The sequence below is a fragment of the Rousettus aegyptiacus genome, unplaced genomic scaffold (assembly GCF_014176215.1).
Source record: "Rousettus aegyptiacus isolate mRouAeg1 unplaced genomic scaffold, mRouAeg1.p scaffold_m13_p_16, whole genome shotgun sequence".
NCBI lineage: Eukaryota > Metazoa > Chordata > Mammalia > Chiroptera > Pteropodidae > Rousettus > Rousettus aegyptiacus.
In genome coordinates, this window is record NW_023416291.1 from 32,609,424 (window position 1) to 32,629,460 (window position 20,037).

General features: G+C 39.5%; 1 protein-coding gene across 3 annotated transcripts; it reads left to right on the plus strand.

Moving 5' to 3' along the window:
- The first annotated feature begins 1,313 nt into the window (after positions 1-1,313).
- Positions 1,314-19,455, plus strand: LOC107515094 (zinc finger protein 709). Of its 3 annotated transcripts, none has more exons than XM_036233668.1 (5): positions 1,314-1,453; positions 14,697-15,261; positions 16,482-16,608; positions 16,814-16,874; positions 17,223-19,455. In XM_036233668.1, exons 3-5 carry the CDS (start codon positions 16,575-16,577, stop codon positions 18,883-18,885), a joined length of 1,758 nt encoding a protein of 585 aa, XP_036089561.1. In that variant the 5' UTR covers positions 1,314-1,453; positions 14,697-15,261; positions 16,482-16,574; the 3' UTR covers positions 18,886-19,455. The 3 variants fall into 3 exon arrangements, with proteins under 3 accessions (XP_036089561.1, XP_036089562.1, XP_016009011.2); XM_036233669.1 differs by having other exon boundaries at positions 14,710-15,261; XM_016153525.2 differs by lacking the exon at positions 14,697-15,261.
- Positions 19,456-20,037: the final 582 nt, after the last annotated feature.

A 20,037-nucleotide genomic window follows, 5' to 3' on the forward strand; every position in this document is an offset into this window, starting at 1 on the left:
CCTTTTGAGTGAAAATTCCTCTTCACTACTACACTAATATAACATTCTAAATTCGGGGTTCTATTCCTAGCCACGAGCCTGGGTCACAGCCAGACCTGGGACCCACCAGGCCTGGGGCTCACAACCATATATTATACAATGCCATGCATATAAGAGACCCAACTAAGAAAATCAGTAGAGACTTAAAGTTGATTAGTGATTGTCTAGGGCTGGGGATTGAAGGAGGAAGATGGTAAGACTAAGAGTGATAGCTACATTATAAAATGCAGTATATCAAATCATGTTGTAATCTCTAAATACAATTTTATTAGTCAATTATACCTCAATAAAGTTGGAGAAAAAGGTTTCCAAGTGCATCCCAAAATTACATAATAATTTATAGTTTTGCTTACATCAGTGAAAATAGGAATTCAACCTTAGGAATAGTAAATCCATTTACATTTCCAAGTTTTCTAGGGACACAGAGAAATTAACCTAAAATAAATTTACTTTAGAGTCAAATGTACACCTGAAAATTTAATGAACACATCTCACCCCTTGTGATTAGATTGAAAGAGTCCCTGAACCCAGGCGGGAGCTACAGGGCTCCATCTTCCTGCTAGAGCCAAGTGCTCTGGGCTTCTTTCAAGGATCAAATGAGAGTGGGTGAGGTAGGGATGGGTGGAAGGCTCAAGACTGGGAAGCATCAAAGATAGACATGCAGCCTGACTCTATTTAATGGTGCAGTCACACTTAAGTGTCTGTGTTTCTAAACGTCACAGTTCCATGACTGAGGTCACAGCCTTAAATGCCAAATCCTTGACCCCTTACAACAGGGGTCCGCAACCCGCCCTGAGCCGAGGGCGGGTACAGTCAGTCACTCCCGAGCGCCAGCATCACTGTCTCAGCTCCGCCTGTGATCATCAGGCATTACTTCTCATTAGGATCACCAGTCCCTGGTGCCAGAAAGGTTGAGGACAGCTGTCTTACAAGGCGTAAGACCCTCTTGTTCCAGGGTGGCCTGGCTTGCCCCACCCTATTGCCTATACTGCCTTCATGGGGAAACCGAATCCGGAATACCCTGTGCACACCAGTGACCAGGCCCTTCGAAGAAGCTGAGGAAAAAGACAAAGAAGGCAGCCCCAGGCCAGGAAAAAGTTCTGTTGAAAAGCAAATGTTGGGGGAGGGGGACAGAATCCAGCGGATCTGACTGAAGCTATTTCTGCTGAGCTTCAGGGCCTCCTGGCGGTGTCACTCAGGCATGAGAGGGCGTGGCCTTCAGAATTGTCCAATTGCAGGGGTGGGTAGGTGGGGCGAAGCCTACATTCGTTCGGATGGCTACGCTCTAAATCACCAGTCACCTGCCCTTACCGGCCCTTGGTGTCTCTGCTGCAACTGTTGTTTCGCGGTGTGATCTGAACTGGTCGTGAGAATCTTAAGCAGTAGTTGGCGAGACCCAGGAAAGCTAGAAATGGTGAGTGTGTGTGTTGGGGGTGGGGGGAATTGACTAGTCAGCGATCAGGGGCTCGTAGCGTGGGGGCTGGGCTCGCAGCGCGACCCCGGGCGCCCTCTCACGTCACTGCACGCGGCGACTTCGGCCCCGGCGCGGTGCCTCTGCGCAGCTATGCCACTGCAGCCCCGCGTCCCCAAATGGTGTGGCGACCACGAGGAAGGTCATCAGGGGACACTCGTGACTCTGACTCGGGAGTTTGTGTGTGGGAGGAGCAGTGGTGTGTGGCGTCCCCAGTCCCTCCTTTCTCCACAATGGCACATGTATTTCCGAGTTTTCCAAATGTTGAGGGAGCAGATCAATGACCTTAGCTCTTCCTGGGGCCGGCAGATCTCTCTCCGCATTCCCAAATGGCACTTCCCCTCTAATTCACGACATTATTATCCACTGCTTGTCATCTGTGGTGCATCCCAAACAACTCTAGCATTTTACTTGTTTATTTTTTTTTCACATAGCCACGAATAGCTATATTTTAAAAATATACTTTTGTCTGTGAATATTGTACTTGAGAGGAATGACACCTGGAAGACGTCGTGCGAAATCTCCGTCCCCTCCACCAAGACCTCCTCTAGGCACAGATGCCCTCTGAGAAGTCCTCTGGATGGGAGTTCCTCTCAGGGAAACTCTCTGGGTGTTCTCTCTGTCAGCACTACCCCTCCCTGGATATGTCACTCTAGAAACATTTATTGATTTCAGTTTCCATTTTTCCATAGGGGTGAAATTATTTAATCAGTAGAGCTTGAAAGACAGTGTAAAATATTTCCAAAGAGTTAACAAAGTGAGGAATTTCAGGGGGAAAAAGTTCTAGTATTACCAATCTATTTGTTAAGAATTCCGGTTTCACAGTTTTCTTCCCTTCAACATGGGTTACAAGTTTCTGAGGTCTGTACTTTTGGGTGCTTTTAAATGAAATTCAGGAGCTTAGACTTATTCAAGTGTGATGAACTATTACAAAACAATATCTTGCCTTGGAAATAGTAACTAACTGACACCCTGGAACAGATACTTGAGCTTTTATGGTTGAACCAGTAAAGGCGAGTTATAGTTTTCTTTCCCCCTTTCCACATTATTACTGAGTTTGAGTGATTTTGCTGAACTGTTCAAACATTAAGTTTATGTCATTTAAATGTCAGTGGTGGTACCAGGCTTCTCCAGTGGGCAGCAGAGGCCTGAGGTTAGTGGCCCAAGCCAAGGCCACCTTGACCTGAAAAGGGAAGCACTTGAAGGCCCAGTGGTTCTACCTGGGGAGCCTCGCCCTGCAGGTGTCATACCTGTTCACGTTCACACCCACCATGGAGGCTTTACACAGAGAAGCTTCAGCCCTGGAAAGCCAGGGGTGCACATGCACAAGAAGGTAAAGCGAGGTGACACCCTTTCAGAGGATGTCTTAAAGTCTAGATATTTTTAGGCTTCGTGTTTGAGTTTTGCATCCACAGTGTAGGTGCGCTTAGTGTAATTCGTGCACATTGAGAATCAGGGGTTCTGTCTTGTAGACTAAGGATTTATGAATTGGGGAGTTCTTTGGGGTCAGAACTCAAACTGAATCTGGCTGTTTCCTCACTGTGAGCCTGGTAGAGGGAACACTTCCAAGCTCACAGGATCAGGTGGGTATGCAGCTCCCAGAGTTCATTCTCAGGGCTGCTCAGGTATTGTACTCTCCTTCCCCAGGGACTGACCCACTACAGGGGTTCAATCTCAACAGGGGCTGTCTAGAACCTAATTTTGGAATATGTTCATCTTTCTGAGTATGGGTTTTTTCTCAATCGAAAGTTAGCAGGCTGCATATCTGTTTTCATTCCAGTATTTGTGGGCTTTTTTTTTTTTTCCATTGAATTCCTTTCTCCCTTGAATATTGCAGCCCTTTGATTCTAGTTTTCCTGAGCACATGGGCTTTTAATACGTATTTGAATAAGAGATACCATGATAGTAAGGCAAGATAATTGTGGACCCAAATACAATATTTGATTTATTTTGGGCAGAATATCAAGATGTGAAATGGGTGTACTTAAGGTCTTGAGTGCCTTTTCATTTTTAGGTCAGTGTTTGTGAGTATACTTGGACATTTAAGAGTATACTATTCCTAAGGAAAATGATTACCTATTTTAACTGATATGAGGAAAACTTCTCAAGGCTTGTGGAAATCTCTCCAATTCCTAACACATTTAATGGCTTAATCACAAACTCCTACTGCATTATTATGTGCTACTCCCTCCTGAAAATATCCCCCATGTGAAATATAGTGAGGGACAGAGTATAAGCCCCTTGTCATTTTAGCTAGAAAGGAATTTGTAAATTTTTATGGTTTGCAGTTACATCTGTTACCATTTAAAGGGTTAGAGCGGATTGGTTTCCTCCATAGAAAAGTTAAAATTAAATTTTTCTAAAGTAAAACTTAAAGTCATGGTTAAGCATAGGAAAATGTGGTGTACATAAATTTCCACATTTATTTTAAATAAATAATGCTTAGGAAGGTTAAAACCATTCTTAAGATAGAAAACTAATTTATGAATACTCCCTGCTCCACTCTGCTCTTCATCCACCCTCAAACAACCAAGTTCGATCACTTTTTCATCATCATGTTAGTGTTTCTTTACATAAAAACAAGCCAGTGTGGATGCACAGTTTTCTTACTAATGTTTGGTCTTGTGGTGAGTATTTGGGGTCCACATATTTGATGTCCAACAGCTGAAAACTTAACATCTGGTAAACAAAATTTAACCAAGTAAATTTGAAGGTCTGTGAAAGTCAGAAGCATCCAAACCTGTGGAGAATTTTAATGAGTTTATTTGAGCCAAACCGACAATGGCCTGGAAGCAAAAATCTCAATGGATTGAGAAAATGCCCCTGAGAACAGCAGTTTTGGAGGGTTGCATGAAATCCCTGGTTGTAGGTTAGGGAGGCAGGAGAAGGCAAAGCAGGGCCATGTCTGGGCCTGGATAAAAGTAAAATGGCAAGACACAGCTTCTTTTACATTGGTGGATTCAATTAACATTTATAGAACAAAGAGAAAGTGTGTGGGGGGAACTAGATAACCATGAGAGGTTCTGCTCTAGTGTCATGGGCTGTTCCCCAAAAGGGTCTTTTAGATGCAAAAAGAGAATAGATGGGCTCACAAGGTAAGGATTGACCTTTGTTAAAGAAAGCTACAGGCCCAGTGTGTGACTATCCCCATGACCTGCTTTTAGGAATTTTTATATTCAGACCCCCCTCTGTGGTTACTTTCCTTCTCTGAGTTTGTAGGGCATGCAATGCTGAGCTTGTCAGTTTTAGTGTGTGTCCTCTTTTTCATCTACAAATCTAAGTGGCTTTAATTATCGATGAATTGGTCTTCATCTCATCCAGCACCTAAGGGCACATAAGGGTTTTAGGAAGAAGGGTGAGGCAAGGGAGCTATTAACAAAAGAAGAAAGGAAGGGTGTTTTTCATGCAGATTTCTTCTTTCTATTCGTCCTGGAGATGGTCTCAGCAACTGATTGCCTTATCTGTGCTTGACCAGGAAATTCTAGACAGGTTGATTAAGGTTACATTTCTGGGAGAGGTTGAAACTGCAATTAGATCAGGTGTTAAACTAGATTTGGTATCATGGGCTTTTAGCACAAATGATGGCATTTGGGGGCCTGTGATTTTCTCTTTTAACAAACCTCACCCTGTTGTGGTGCATTCAAATCTAAGACCCACGGAGCCAATTGAGATTAATTATGAGTCTTTTTTAGCCGGCCGGCGACTGATTCTACCCACTAGAGAATCAGCCCCGGGCCTCCGGAGGAGGCATCTTATGAAACCTAAAACTATGTGTTGGTGGGCCTTGATTACGCAAGCAAGCAGATTACAGAAACAGATGTTGGTGGTTAGCATCTAACGCAAAGAAATGTAGTTTCTGGAGGACAGCTTTGTTATCTATACTCTGGTGGTGGCAATATTGTTTTATTGTTCTTCTTAGGAGCCTTGGGAGCTATTTTCTCCTAGGCAGCTGGCGCCTGGAAATATCACTCTCTACCCTGTCCTTGGGGCTGACTTACTGAGGAATTGATACCAATAGCCATAACAACATATTTTCCAAAGTAGTCACGGCCAGAATAAAGAGGGGAGATGTGAACAAGGAAGATGTTATTGAAATGCACTTTTACACTGTTATAACCCCTCCCTTTTCCCCTAGTGCTTTTTAAAAATTTTTATTTTTCAATTTTATATTTGTTTCAGGTGTACTACATAGTGCTTGGACATTTATATACCTTACAAAGTCATCCCCACAGTAAGTCTAGGACCCACCTGGCACCATACATAGTTATCACAATATTATTGACTATATTCCCTGTCATTTATAGCCCAAAACTAAATAACTGGAAGTTTGTACTTCGTAATCCCTTTCACCTTTTTGCCCAACCCCCTCCCATCTGGCACCCATCAGTTTGTTCTCTGGATCTATGAGTCTGTTTCTGTTTTGTTTTGTTTGTTCATTTATCTTGTTTTTCAGATTTCAAATATAAATGAAATCATATGATATTTTTCCTTTTCTGTCTGACTTGCTTCACTTAACATAGTACCCTCCAAATTCACGTTGTTGCAAATGTCAAGATGTCGTTATGACTGAATAATATTCCAGCGTTCCATTGTATATATGTACTACCTCTCCTTTATCCGGTCATCTATTCTTAGATATTGAGGTTGTTTCCATATCTTGGCTTTTGTAAATATTGCTGCAGTGAACATAAGAGTGTATATATCTTTTCAACTTAGTGTTTTGGATTTCTTCAGTAAATACCCAGAAGTGGAATTTCTGGGTCATAAAGTAGTTCTATTTTTAACTTTTTGAGGCATCTTCATACTGTTTTCCATAGTAGCTGCACCAATTTACAATGGCACCAACAATACAGGGTTCCATTTTCTCCACTTCCTCCCCAACATTTATTCATTGTTGTCTTTTTGTTATCTCCTTGTGGTTTTGATTTGCATTTCCCTAAGCATCTTTTCCCTTGTATGCTGGTGTCTGCTGGTCATCCATGGTCCTCTTTGGAAACAGGTATTCGGGTCCTTAAATTTTATTATTTGTTTTCTTAATGTTGAGTTGTATGAGTTTATTATGTTGATCTTTTTATGATCTATCACTGTCATCAGGCAGCCTTGTCTGAATGGTGAAACAATGTGATGTTTTTTATTTCAACAGAATAAGAATTGGCCCACTGGTGTTATTAGTGGTATTCTGTAGTTTTTTTTCCCTCATTTTCTCTTTATGTTATGGGTCTCAGTTCTAGATTTTCATTTTGTATTTATGCAAAAAAAAAGTTTCATATGTACCGTAATCCTTTTTCTTTCTATTACTTTTTATCTCCATTCACCTGTATAAGTTCAGTCCTTTTCCCACCCCCTTTTGTTTTTGTTTTCACAAATTATTCTTTTCTACTGTGTTCATTTCCCATTTATAGTAGCCATTGTCTTTTTAAATGATTTCACCCTCTTAAATTTTGTTATATTTAAGTGTTTAATACCCTATTCTGAGTATGAGTTGCAATTTTTTGCTTCTATCCGTCTGTCATCTTGCTCACAGTTTTGTATCATTTTGTCTTTTCGTTTCAGCTAGAAGAGCTCCTTTCAGCATTTGTAATGCAGGTCTTGTGGTGGTAAATTCCCTCAGCTTCTGTTTGTCTGGAAAAGTCTTTGTTTCTCCTTCATATGTAAAAGATAACTTTTCTGGATATATTGTTCTTGGCTTGTGATTTCTCTTTCAATAGTTTGAATATTTGATTCCTCTCAAATGAAAAACTCCATGATGGTCTAATGGGGTTTGCTTTGTAGGTTCCAGTCTTTTCCCTGATTGCCTTGAGAATTCTTTCTTTATCATTAACTTTTGACAGCTTTAATACAATGTTCCTTATAGAAGCTCGTTTAGCATTGAGATAATCAGGTGTTCTGTTACCTTCTTAGATTCAAGGGTCCAGCTCTTTATATAGGTTTGGTAAGTTCTCATTGATTTTTGCTTGAATAGGCTCTCTGTTCTCTGCTCCCTCTCTTTTCCTTCTGTTATACTCATTCCTATAGTTTCATCTCTTTGGTAAAGTAGTCCTTTTGCTCATTGATCTTTATTCCTGAGCTCGTTGAACTGACTTTGAATTTTTTGTATCTTGAGTTTTTTTCAAAACTGCAATCTCGAATTCTCTATCATTTAAATCACAGTATGCCACGACTAAGTTTATTTCCTTGAGAGTTTTCATTCTCTTTCTGAACTACCTTGTTACTTTGGTAATTCATAATACTTGATGGATTATTTCTCTGCCTGGGCATTTGATGAAATAAAATGTTTTCTAAGTACTTGTCTATTTTAACTGTTTAGCATGTTGATAAGTAGAGGTCTTTTGTTTGTTTTCCAGTAGGCGGTGCTATAGGGCAAGTTTCTGTTTTAACACTATGTGTTATCTATGAGGCGGTGTCACCTCAGCCATCTTGGCAGTGGAAAATGTCCCACATTCCTTTAAGAGATGAGTGTCCTCTTTACTGTCTTAGGACACTACCTCCATAATGGGATGTGGCAGACAATGGGGTTATAGCCTGTGTGTTCCTAGTGCTAACTTCCTACATCCAGAAGCTGCCAGCCATGCCACACTGTGTAATGTGTCACAGCTGACTTTACCAGGATCTGCCACAATGGGTGGGGGAGAGGTTTGCAGGGGAAGCTGGTTTGTGTGTCTGTGGGTATGTTTGTTCCAGTGAATACAACTGCAGTGAGTTCAGACCACTTTAGGCTGGAATGTTTCTTCTTCTCCTTTGCAATCTGCCAAGGGAGGGTGGTAATGTTTGGGGGTGAGGAGGGGCACGGAAGGGTGAGGGAGAGCCTAATTCCAGCATCTGTGGCTTTCTTTGCCTAGTGATGGCAGCTGGGCCACTGCTGCTACTCTTTGCACCATTTCTCTGCCCCTGACCATGGAATCAACCTCAATGTTTACCAGCCACTTAGGCTGGAATGCTGCCTCCACCTCTTTTGTCTGCCCCAACCCTTAACTGCGCCTGCATCCTCTAAGGCCACAGCAAGTCCCGGACTGCGGACTGCGTCTGTGGCACTTGTTCTGTTATTCCCCTGTGCAGCCTCCCCTGCTTGTTCTCATGCGCCCACGTTCAAATGCCTCAATGCAAAGATCTCTCAGTTGTGTTTGTGTGTTTAGCAGGGAATCCTTCATTGAATTACAGCTGTCCAACCTGTTGTAACTTAAAGTGGAGAAACTTGGATGTTTTTCATGTCACCATGATGCCGATTGTGGGTTTAATTTTTGGGCTCCCTATTCCATTTCATTGATCTATGTGTCTTTTTTTTGCTAGTAATAGGCTGTTTTGATTACTATAATCTTGTAATATAGTTTGATATCAGGTAGAGTGATACTTCCAACTTTGTTTTTTCTCAAGATCGCTTTGACCATTCAAGGGCTTCCATGGTTCCATATAAATTTTAGAATTATTTGTTCTACTTCTGTGAAAAATGCCATTGGTATTTTGATAGGGATTGTATCAAATCTATAGATTGCTTTGTGTAGTAAGGACATTTTAATGATATTGATTATTCCAATCGGTGAGCATAGTATATCCTTCCATTAATTTGTTTCATCTTCACTTTCTTTCTTCAATGTTTTATATTTTGGTTAAATTTATTCCTAGGTAGTTTATTCTTTTTGATGCAATCATAAATGATTTCTCTGAATTACACATGATGATCTTAAGTTGTCCATAGGCTTCCAATGCAGGAACCTGTGCTGGCCCCCACTCTGTATGTCATTAGAGCCGCAGTTAAGATCATCTGCTGAGCTCTCTTGAAAATAGAGGCTCTTGGGAGCACTGAGCATGTGATCTGCTGAGCAGCCCACCAGGTCAGCATGCTTACTGACACCCCCAGGTGACAAGATGAAATGAAACTTTGGCCATCTGGCTTATGCCACCTTTAAGAAGGTGGCCCCTTCTCTATTCAGTTCATTGGAAGATACTATGGAGGAGGTTACCACTCCCCCAGATGGAGAGACTCAGTGAGCGCCCAGCCCTGGAGAGGGCAGACTCTCAGGAGGACAACACACACTCATACATTCATACATGGGGGAGTGCAGTGGAGAGCTGCGGCTCTTCATCCCTTCATTGGGACATTCCTGATAAAGAAGCGAGCCCAAGAGCCATACAGCTCCCCAGACATCAGCAGTCATCTTACTGCTGGCCAGAAATTGGCCTCACCTGCATATGTTCACAGATGTTGGATAATTGTCTAAGAGTTGCCTCTTTGTGGTAAAAGAACCATAGCAATTTCTTGACTTGGAGATACTCCAAATTCTAAATCAGAGTAATACTCATCTCTACAATACCAGAACTCACCAGGACAACTCCTCATCCACGTTGGGTTCTAGACTCTACTGATGGTAAGCATAGCGCTTCTCAGAATACAGAGCACCCCACTCTCCCACAAGGCATTCCATGGAAGTTTTACCTCCCGTACTGGTCTCAGGCTCAAACCAGTTGAATGGAAATTGCCCAATTTCAGTCATAGAATCAAGGTGAATTGTAATAAATCTGTCTTCATCTTTTTTTTCATACTGCATTTCAGATTTTTAAAGAGCAATTAGGTTTGCAGAAAAGGCGATCAGAGAGTACAGAGGCCATACATAACCCCTGTGCATCCACATAGTTTGCACAATTTTTTACATCTTGTATGACTGGGGTACATTTGTAACAATTGCTGAGCCAATATTGATACATTAAAGGGCACAGTTTATACTGGCATTGACTTTTGTGTTATAGGAACATTGGGTTTGGGCAGATGTTTAATGACATGTACCCTCCATTTCCATGTCATTCAGTTTCACTTCCTTAAAAATCCCTTTTGCCCCTCCTATTGTTTCATCATCTGTCCCTCCAATCTCAAATCCTTCACAGCAAGAGACCTTTTTATAGGCTCATAGTTTTGTCTTTTCTAGAATGTGCTATAGTTGGAACCATACAGTGTGTAGCTTTGTGAGTTTGGTGTCTTTCATTTAGTAATATTCTTTTAAAAACTTCCCATATGTTTTCATGCCTTATAGCTCATTTCTTGCTGTCAATAAATAGTATTTCACAGCATGGATTTACCACTGTTTATCCATTCAACTCTTGAAGGACATCTTGCCTAAACTCAAACTTTTGCCAATTATGAATAAAGTGCCTACAAACATTCACAAGTAGGTTTTTGTATTAAGTATAAGATTCCAACTCATTTAGGTCTATACCAAGGAGGGTGCTGGATCTTACTATATGCAGTAAGAGTACATTTAGTATTGACAGAAAATTCCTGTCTGCATTATAGACATGCCACATTCTATTCCCACCAGTAAGAAATGAGGATTGCCTGCAGCTTCATTTCTTCACCAGTATCTGGAGTTCTGAAGGTTGACTTTTCAGCATTTAATAAGTATGTGGTGATATCTTGTTATCCTGTTTGTAATTTTCCAATAACATATTGGGCACGTTTTCATATTATTTCCCATCTGTATTTTTCTTTGATGAGTAGTCCGTTCTGATCTTTTTGCCCATTTTTAATTGGCTTATTCGTCTTCTCATTGTTCAGTTTTAAGAGTTTTTGAATATTTTGGATATCAGCCATTTATCAGATAAGTGTTTTGCAAAAGACTCTCTGTTACTCCTTGACTTGTCTTCTCATTCTCTTAATACTTTCCCAGCACAGGAGTTTTTCATTTAAATGAAACAAAACCAATTTTTTCTCTCCATGGATTTGTGTGTGTGTGTGTGTGTGTGTGTGTGTGTGTGTGTGTGTCTCATCTACAAATCCATTGCTTAACCCAAGGTCACTTTCATTTTCTCATAGTACTTTCTAGGAATTTGTTTTTTAACTTTTGCACTTCACATTTAGATGTATGATTTATTTTGAGTTAATTTTTGTGCAAAGTTTAAATCCTGTGTCTACATTTGTTTTGCGTGTATGTGTGTTGTATGTGGATATTTATTATTTCTATCGGTTTGTTTAAAAGATTTCTCGTAACTGCCTTTACTTATTTGTCAAAGATCAGTTCACTATATTTGTGTAAGTCTATAGAGAACCAGCTGGCTTTTGTATTCTGCAACCTGGATATACTCTTGTTAATTCCAGGTGTTATCACTAGTATTGTGGGTTTTTTTCAGATGTTTTACATAGACAGTTATGTCATTTGGAATAAAGACATTTTATTTCTTGTTTTCCAATCTGTTGTACCTTTTATGTTTGTTCCTTAATATATGGCTAGGGCTTCTAGTACAGTGTTGAATGGGAGCACTGAAAGGAAACCTTCCCCTTCGTACCAGAAAAGCATCCAGTTTCTCATCAAGTATGACGTTAGTTAGCTACAGGTGTCGTGATCTTTCTCAAAAAGAAAGAGTTCCCCTCCATTACTAGAGTATTATCATAAATGGGTGTTACCTACTATAAAATCCCTTTTTCTTGTTTGTTTTCCCTTCCTTTCACTTCTGAGCTTAGTAATTTCTGCCTTCCCTCTTTTCTCAATTCTATTGACTAGATGTTTTTCAATTTTATTAAATTATTTTTTCAAGGGACCCAGGTTTTGATTTTCTAAACTAAGAGAGTGTTTGTTTGTTTTTTTCCTTTCACACTTTAAACATTTTACTCCACTCTCCTTGCTTGCATGGTTTCTGAGAAGTCTGATCTTTTTTCTTTATGACTAAAGTGTGTTTTCTCCTCTGGTCTTTTTCAATATAGTTGATCTTTGATTTTTTTTTTTTTGAACATGATATATTTCGTGTGCATTTCTGGTGTTTTCTATGTTTAGTGGTCTTTAAGCTTCGTGCTTTTACAGTTTGCTGTCTATGATTAATTTTAGGAAAATCTGAGTGATTACTCCTTATTTCTTCTGTTCCTTTCTATCTTTTCCTTAACATAGTCCCATTGTGTGTATTCCCACGTTGCTCATTGCCCTACAGATATTGTGTTCTCTGATGTTTGCTCTTTTTTTTCTTTGCATTAGCCTCTGGTGAAGTAGACTTTTCAGTACAGGCCTTGTTAAGAACAGAATATTTGGGGGAAATTTAAAATGCTGGGGTTTTTCTCTTTCTTTCTAAAAAATTTTTAAAACTTTTTAAAATTTATTTTTACTATGGTGACATCAGTTAACAAAATCCAGTAAGTTTCAGGTATACAATTCAACAGTAAGGCATATATATATATATATATATATATTGCATTGTGTATTCACTGCCCATAGTTAAATTGTTTTATTTTCTCTTTTACAATGTTGAAGAGAGTGGTTTCATTGTGACCTCAATGCTCTGATGGATCTAAGAAGAGTCGTTCATTTCAAGTTTTTTCACTTTTTTAAAAAGTTTATTAATTTTAATTAGTTTCAAGTATACAGTATATTGGTTAGCCATCTATATAGTTTGTAAAATGATCCCCCCAATTGCTCTCTACCACCCCTGACCCTCCACCTAGCCAATTTATTAATGCTAACTGCATTCCCTGTGCTGTGCTCCCTAACCTGTGACCATCAGCTACCAATTTGTACTTCTTTAACTCGTCACCCCATTTTCCCAGCCCCCCAAGCCCTTCTCTTCTCTGTCACCAAATTGTCTGCTATATTGGTGAGTATGTTTTTAATTAGTTTGTTCTTTTTATTCCTTAGATTCTGCATGTAAGCGAAATCATATAGTGTTTATCTTTCTCTGTCTGACTTAAATACCTTCTAAGTCCATCAAAGCAACATCTTTTTTCATCCCCTTTCTTTTAGTCTGTGTGTGTCTTTTAATTTGAAGTGAGTCTTTTGTATTTTTTTCTTCTTAAAGTCCCTCCAACATTTCCTGTAATATTGGCTTGGTGGTGATAAATTCCTTTAGCTTATTTTTGTCTGGGAAGCTCTTTATCTGTCCTTCAACTCTAAATGATAGCTTTGCTGGATAAAGTATTTTTGGTTGTAGATCCTGAGTCTTCATCATGTCGAATGTATTTAGCCAAGTCCTCCTGTCCTACATACTGTCTTTTGAGAAATCAGCTGCCAGTCTTATTGGGCATTCCCGTATAAGTAATTATCGTAATTATCTATTTTTCTCTTGCTGCTTTTAATATTCTTTTTTTTTTTTTTTTGTATTTAAACTTTAGCATTTTGATTATGATGTGTCTTGGTGTGGGCCTCTTTGGATCCCTGATTTTTGGAATTCTCTGAGCTTCCCTAACCTGCTGAAATATCCATTTCCTTCAGCAGGTTAGGGAAGTTTTCCATCATTATTTCTTCAAACAGCTGTTTGACATCTTGATTTTCTTCAGTTATGCTGATCAGATGGATATTTTGACCTTTAATAGTGTCCCATAGGCTCCTTAAATTATTTTTCTAGTCTTGGCATCTTTTCTCTTGCCATTCTACTTGCATGTCCTTGGCTTTCCCATCCTCTAGACAGGGCATTCGATCTTTTTCTTTATTCACTTTGTTTATTCCTTTCTTTATTTCATTTAATATACTTTTTATCTCAGATAATGTGTTCTTCATTTCAGACTGGTTACCTTTTATAATTTCCACTTTTATTTTTATGCTTTTTCTCTTTTTAAAAGTTCTCACTGAATATATCTACACTTCCCAAAAGTTCATTGAACATCTTTATAACCAGTATTTTGAACTCTCCATCTGCTAGATTACTTGACTCCATTGTATCCGGATCTGTGTTCTGTTCTCTCATATGGTTTCTGCTTCTTTGTCTTCCCATTTTGGCTGCCTTTCTGTGTCTGTTTCTATGTACTAAGCAAAGCTCCTAAGTCTCCCTGTCTTATTAGTGTGGATTTGTGAAGTAGGTGTCCAGTGGCACAGTCCTGAGAGGGGTTCAGCTGCAGGCCAAACTTAGCCCAAGTCTACGCCCCTCCGGGGCCACCTTTTAAGATTCAGCAAGCAATCCACAGATTCCATGCTTATAGTTGCCTCAAAAGGCCACACCAGAAACTGAGGCTAGCTGCCTCCAGTGTGAGTCTAGGCGCTGCTCAGCAAGGAGCACCTGATGCACTGAGGCTACACCTGGATGTGGTTTGGGTGGGGCCATGTGTTGGGGGAGGCGAGGTTTCAGGGAATCTTTTGGTTGGAGCGACCTCTGTTATCCAGTTTGATGACATCATGGCAATGGCGGTGCTGTGTCTGCACACTGGCAGGGCTCAACAGGGAACAGTGGATACCGCGGGCACTTCTGTACAGAGTGAATCTCACCTAGGCCCTCACTCTTACAGTGTCTCTCTGTAGGTCCCTGATGCCCCCTGTGCACAGCTGAATCAGCACTGGTGCTCAGAGCAAGCAAGCCCATCACCGCAAAAGTCCGCTCAAGGACACAGCCAATTTAAGAGGTGTCTGCCGCTGCCACTGCTGCAGCCTCCATCTCACTCAGCCTCTCGAGACCGGGCAGCGCCACGTCCTCATCCCATCCTACCTTCGGCCATTGCAGGGTGATTTCTTGGATTTCTCTTTAGTTGTATGGCTTGTTCATCAAGTTCCCTGCCAATTTTTCCATGCTGCTGCTCCTTGTTTCCATCACAATTTGATTTGGCCATCAGAGGGATGAACAGAGCCTCTCTCATCTACACCATTTTTTTCCTCTCCAAGTTTTTTCACTTTTTATATGAGGTTGGTAACAATGGCTTCCAAGCTATTTAAATGCCAGACCAGAAACCGGAATTCTCTGACTCCAGTTGTTGATTGACAGATGACAACTTTAGAGTTATCTCTTCTCATTTCCTTTTGACCTACATCAGCAAAAAGTGATGAGTGCCTTGATGTTCCTTCCTTTGGAGGTGGCAAGTGAGTCAGTCACATAAGATTCTACTCTTGTATGTGAACCTTCACCCTAACCCTCCCCCTGACCCCAATTTTACAAAAAGTCCAGACATCTTTCCTTGCTCTCTCAAGCCATTTCATGACTAGTGGAGAGGCCTGCCTTGCTTTCTCCACAGACACCTATATTATGGAAGTAATAAACCCTTCGTACACTCTTGATCATGTCTGGTGTCATTAGTAGGAGATTTATACACTGAAGGATCGAGATATCATGCTCCTTTACTTCATTGGGGAGCTTGGGAATTAGAGAACTTGAGAGTGCGGCTTCTAGGGTGGCTGATTGGGAAATACTTTCTCTTGCAATTTAAAAATAGAGATTTTATGTTCTTTTGAAGGAAAGCATTGCCAAATTCTTCAATGTTTGTTATACTCATGGGCAAATTAACCGTCAAACCATTGTGGAGTTTATTGAACACAATTGCAAATGGCAACTCTTAACCTGTTCCTCAAGGTCAAGAAGGTGCAGGGTACATTGTTCTGTGTCTGCCAAAAGAGGTCTTCTGTCATAATTGTTATTACGTGTAGATACATATGCCAGAAATTGGCTCCAAGCAGCCCAGAGGCACATCAGCATGAGGATTTTGTGGTCTTATTTGTCATGCCTTTTTCTAATGTTTGAACTCTAAGTTCCAATTAACCTTTTAGCTCATCAAATTGAATAGAGAAAAGAGAAACTGAGTCTTATAAATATTATGCAAGGCAAAAACAATGCTTCACAAAAATATTTCAGTTTCTCTAGGTACATCTACTTCTAAAGGCCTGGTATACTCCAGGGATGATAATGGCTAGCTGGACCTTATTAAAGACTGGTCTGCTAGACTCTTATGTTTGGTGATGGGAATAAAGAGAAAAGTTTCCAGATCTTTATTTTGCTTGTATTTATTAAACTTTTATGCAGAGTTAACCCTTTGCCTTATACAGCATTTCTGTCACTTTTCCATATGTTCTGGACTCTACCATAAGAAATAGATGTGACGTGATCACAGTAAAAGTGTATAAATCATTTTCATGTGTTCATTTATGAGGAGGTAAATGTGGATAGAAAGTAAGTTTCAGATGATTGAGTTATAATGTAAATGTTTGGAGATGATAGAATTATATGTAACCTTCCTATAAATAGAGTATAGGTGTCTAGTGCTATTTATCTCACCCAACCTACTGTAAACATATTTGGGATGTTTTAGGACTCCGTGGCCATTGATGATGTGGCTGTCAACTTCACCCTGGAGGAGTGGGCTTTACTGGAACCTTCACAGAAGAAACTGCATCAAGATGTGATGCAGGAAATTTTCAGGAACCTGGATTTGATAGGTAAAGATGATGACTTTCCTTCACTTGCTCAATTAAAGAACAATATTTCTTGCTCATCATTGTTCTTCCAAGATGTGGAATGTGGAAAAGAAGGACATTGGTAAATAAACTAGGCATGATCATAGCTAACAATATGTATAAAGTCTAACAAGTTTTTTTATAACTTCTAATATTTTGGAATAATTTTTCCCGGTCTGGATTTTAGGTAAAAAATGGGAAGATCATAACATTGAAGATCAGTACAAACACCAGGGGAGAAAACTAAGGTGAGTCAAACTCACATAGGAAATAGTGTCTCATATGAGAATCTTGGTATGTTAAGAAGTTTTAAAAGAAATAAACAAAATGAATACTGCTTCAAATTCAGTTATTCAGAAAATACTTTATGTGCGACATAGATGGTCAGTGTTTGAAAAGTAGTTCAAATGAAAACAGCATTAATAAACCCTATATACAAATATCATTGTTTTAATCATTGCAAGAGTGAAGTCTTCCTGAAGAGCATTCCGTATGTTCAATTTTAGAGAATTCAGACAAGACAGAAAACTTATACTTTTCCAACAAATCCTAATATTTGAAAAGGAAATCATTAACAATATTCTCATTTTTTACAGAAGTCAAATGGTAGAAATACTCTGTGAAAATAAAGAAGATAGTCAACATGGAGAAAATTCCTGCCTTACCCCAAATCTCAGTCTGAACAAGAAAAATGCTGGAGTGAAACCACATGAATGCAGTGAATGTGGAAAAGTTTTCATGAATCATTCATCCCTTACTAGGCATATCAGATGTAATACTGGACACAAACCATATGAGTATTTGAAATGTGGAGAGAAGCCATATCAATGTAACATATGTGGGAAAACTTATATTTCTTCAGGTTCACTTCAAATACATCGAAGGATGCACACTGAAGGGAAAACCTATCATTGTAAGGAATGTGGGAAAGGCTTCTATTTTCGCACATCCTTTCAAATACATGAAAGGATTCACACAGGGGAAAAACAATACAAATGTGAGGAATGTGGGAAAGCTTTCATGTGGTTCACAGGCTTTCGAAGCCACATGGCAATGCACACTGGAGGTGGACCTTATAAGTGTAAACAGTGTGGAATAGTCTTTAGATATCATCGTAATTTTCAAGTACATGAAATAACTCACACAGGAGAGAAAGCCTATGACTGTAAGCAATGTGGTAAAGCTTTTAATTCTCATCGAGGTTTCCAGATACATCAAAGGTATCACAAAGGAGAGAACCCCTATGAATGTAAACAATGTGGAAAAGTCTTTAAATATCATCGTACTTTTCAAGCACATGAAATAACTCACACAGGAGAGAAATCCTATGAATGCAAGCAGTGTGGTAAAACTTTCAATTCTCATCGAGGCTTCCAAGTACATGAAAGATATCACAAAGAAGAGAAACCCTGTGAATGTGAGAAATGCGGTAAAGCTTTCAGTTCTCATCGGAATTTCCAGATACATGCAAGAAATCACAAGGGAGAGAAACCCTATGAGTGTAAACAATGTGGTAAAAGTTTCAGTCATCAGCGAAGTCTCCAACTACATGAAAGAAATCACAAGGGAGAGAAACCCTATGAATGTAAATGTGGAAAAGCCTTTTTTTGTTCCTATTCCTTAAAATTACACAAAGAAACCCATGCTGAAGAGAAACTCTATGAATGCAAGGAATGTGGGAGAGCCCTGTCCAGTGACCACAGCTTAAAGATACACCAGAGACTGCACACAGGAGAGAAACCCTATAAATGTAAAGAATGTGGGAAAGCCTTCATGTATCCTTCAGGATTTCAGGCACATATAAAAATACATGCTGGAAATAGACCTTATAAATGTAAGGAATGTGGGAAAGCCTTTATTTATCCATCAGGTGTTCGAGAACACATGAAAATACATACTGGAAATAGACCATATCAATGTAAGGAATGTGGGTTAGCATTTTATGTTCACTGTACATTACGCAAGCACGAAATGACTCACACTGGAGAGAAGCCCCATCAATGTGAACAATGTGGTAAAGCCTTCAGAGATTACAGTTACTTACAAATACACAAAAGAGCTCATACTGGAGAGAAACCCTATGAATGTAAGCAGTGTGGTAAAGCTTTTTTTTCTCAGCAAGGTTTTCAAATCCATGAAAGAAGTCACACTGGAGAGAAACCATATGCATGTGAAGAATGTGGGAGAACCTTTAGTTCTCCCAGTTCTTCCGTAAGGCATAAAAAGACTCACCGGATAAGTCCTGTTGAATGTAAATAGTGTAGGAAAGACTTCAATTGGTCCACAGCCCTACATGTGAAAAACAAAAAAGAGATTGTGAGTAACATGAGAAAGTTTGATGTGTGAATCAATCCATGTGTACCATCAGATTTATTTATAAATGCTATAAGTACATCGTTTATCAAGCCTCCTTAAAGTGCATCAATGGTCTATGGATTTCTACTAGTTGTTTCCAGAGCTGAGATAATTCTGAGTCATTATTCAATAATAATACATGAGATTATAAGTAGTGCTTTTTTTTTTTTTAATCAGTGAATAGTATTTTATTTTTCCATTTCGAAGCCTGTGGGATTCATAGGTGATTTGAAGTGTGTTTCTCACATGCGATTCGGTTCAATTTTTTGGTGTTCTATTTGTTATATGTTAAGGGGACATTGAAAAATGAAAGTTTGGTTTTTATTGGGATTTTCCTTCTGGCTTTGTGAGTTCCTGGATATCTTTAGTCCATTGTTTATATTCTATTTTTCTTATTGAGAAAGCTCATTTGGAGGAGTGGTGGGTATAGGACCCTCTTTTCATTTTCCACGCTAATAAACCATTGGAATGAGATTTATGTGTGGCAAATGTATGAAAGAATATAGTTTCATGTGAATTATTTTAATATTGATTTCTCCTAGGCAATACCAGGGAACTGTGAGCTGAAAGAATGATAGTCATTTTCAGAATGCACATGATTAGCTGATTCCCCTCAGTCACAGTAATCTGAGCTGTCACTTATTTATCAGATCTGTTTTCTTATTGCCAGGACACTTAAAAATTGACTGACTTTGAATGCAAAAACAATTGGCTCTAGAATTTGCTGAAGTCAAAGTGACTCCATTAGTGCCTCCCTCTTCACTTCCTTTTACTATAGAGTCTTTAGCAGCTTTCTTATATGCATCCAAGAGTCTCCAAACCACCTATGGTGGGCATGAATTTCCCAGGGCATTCTTATTCAAGAGACTTTTTCTCAGACCATGTGTCATACAATTTGAGCAGCCATTGTCAACAACTGACAAAATTTTTTAGTGATGGAAGCCCTTCCAGGCCCTAAGTTGATGATGCCCTGCAGTCTGCTTTCCATTTTACCTTGGGTCATAAACACAGGACCCTTGGGCTTTCTAACCACCAGCCTCCTGGTTGAAGAAATAC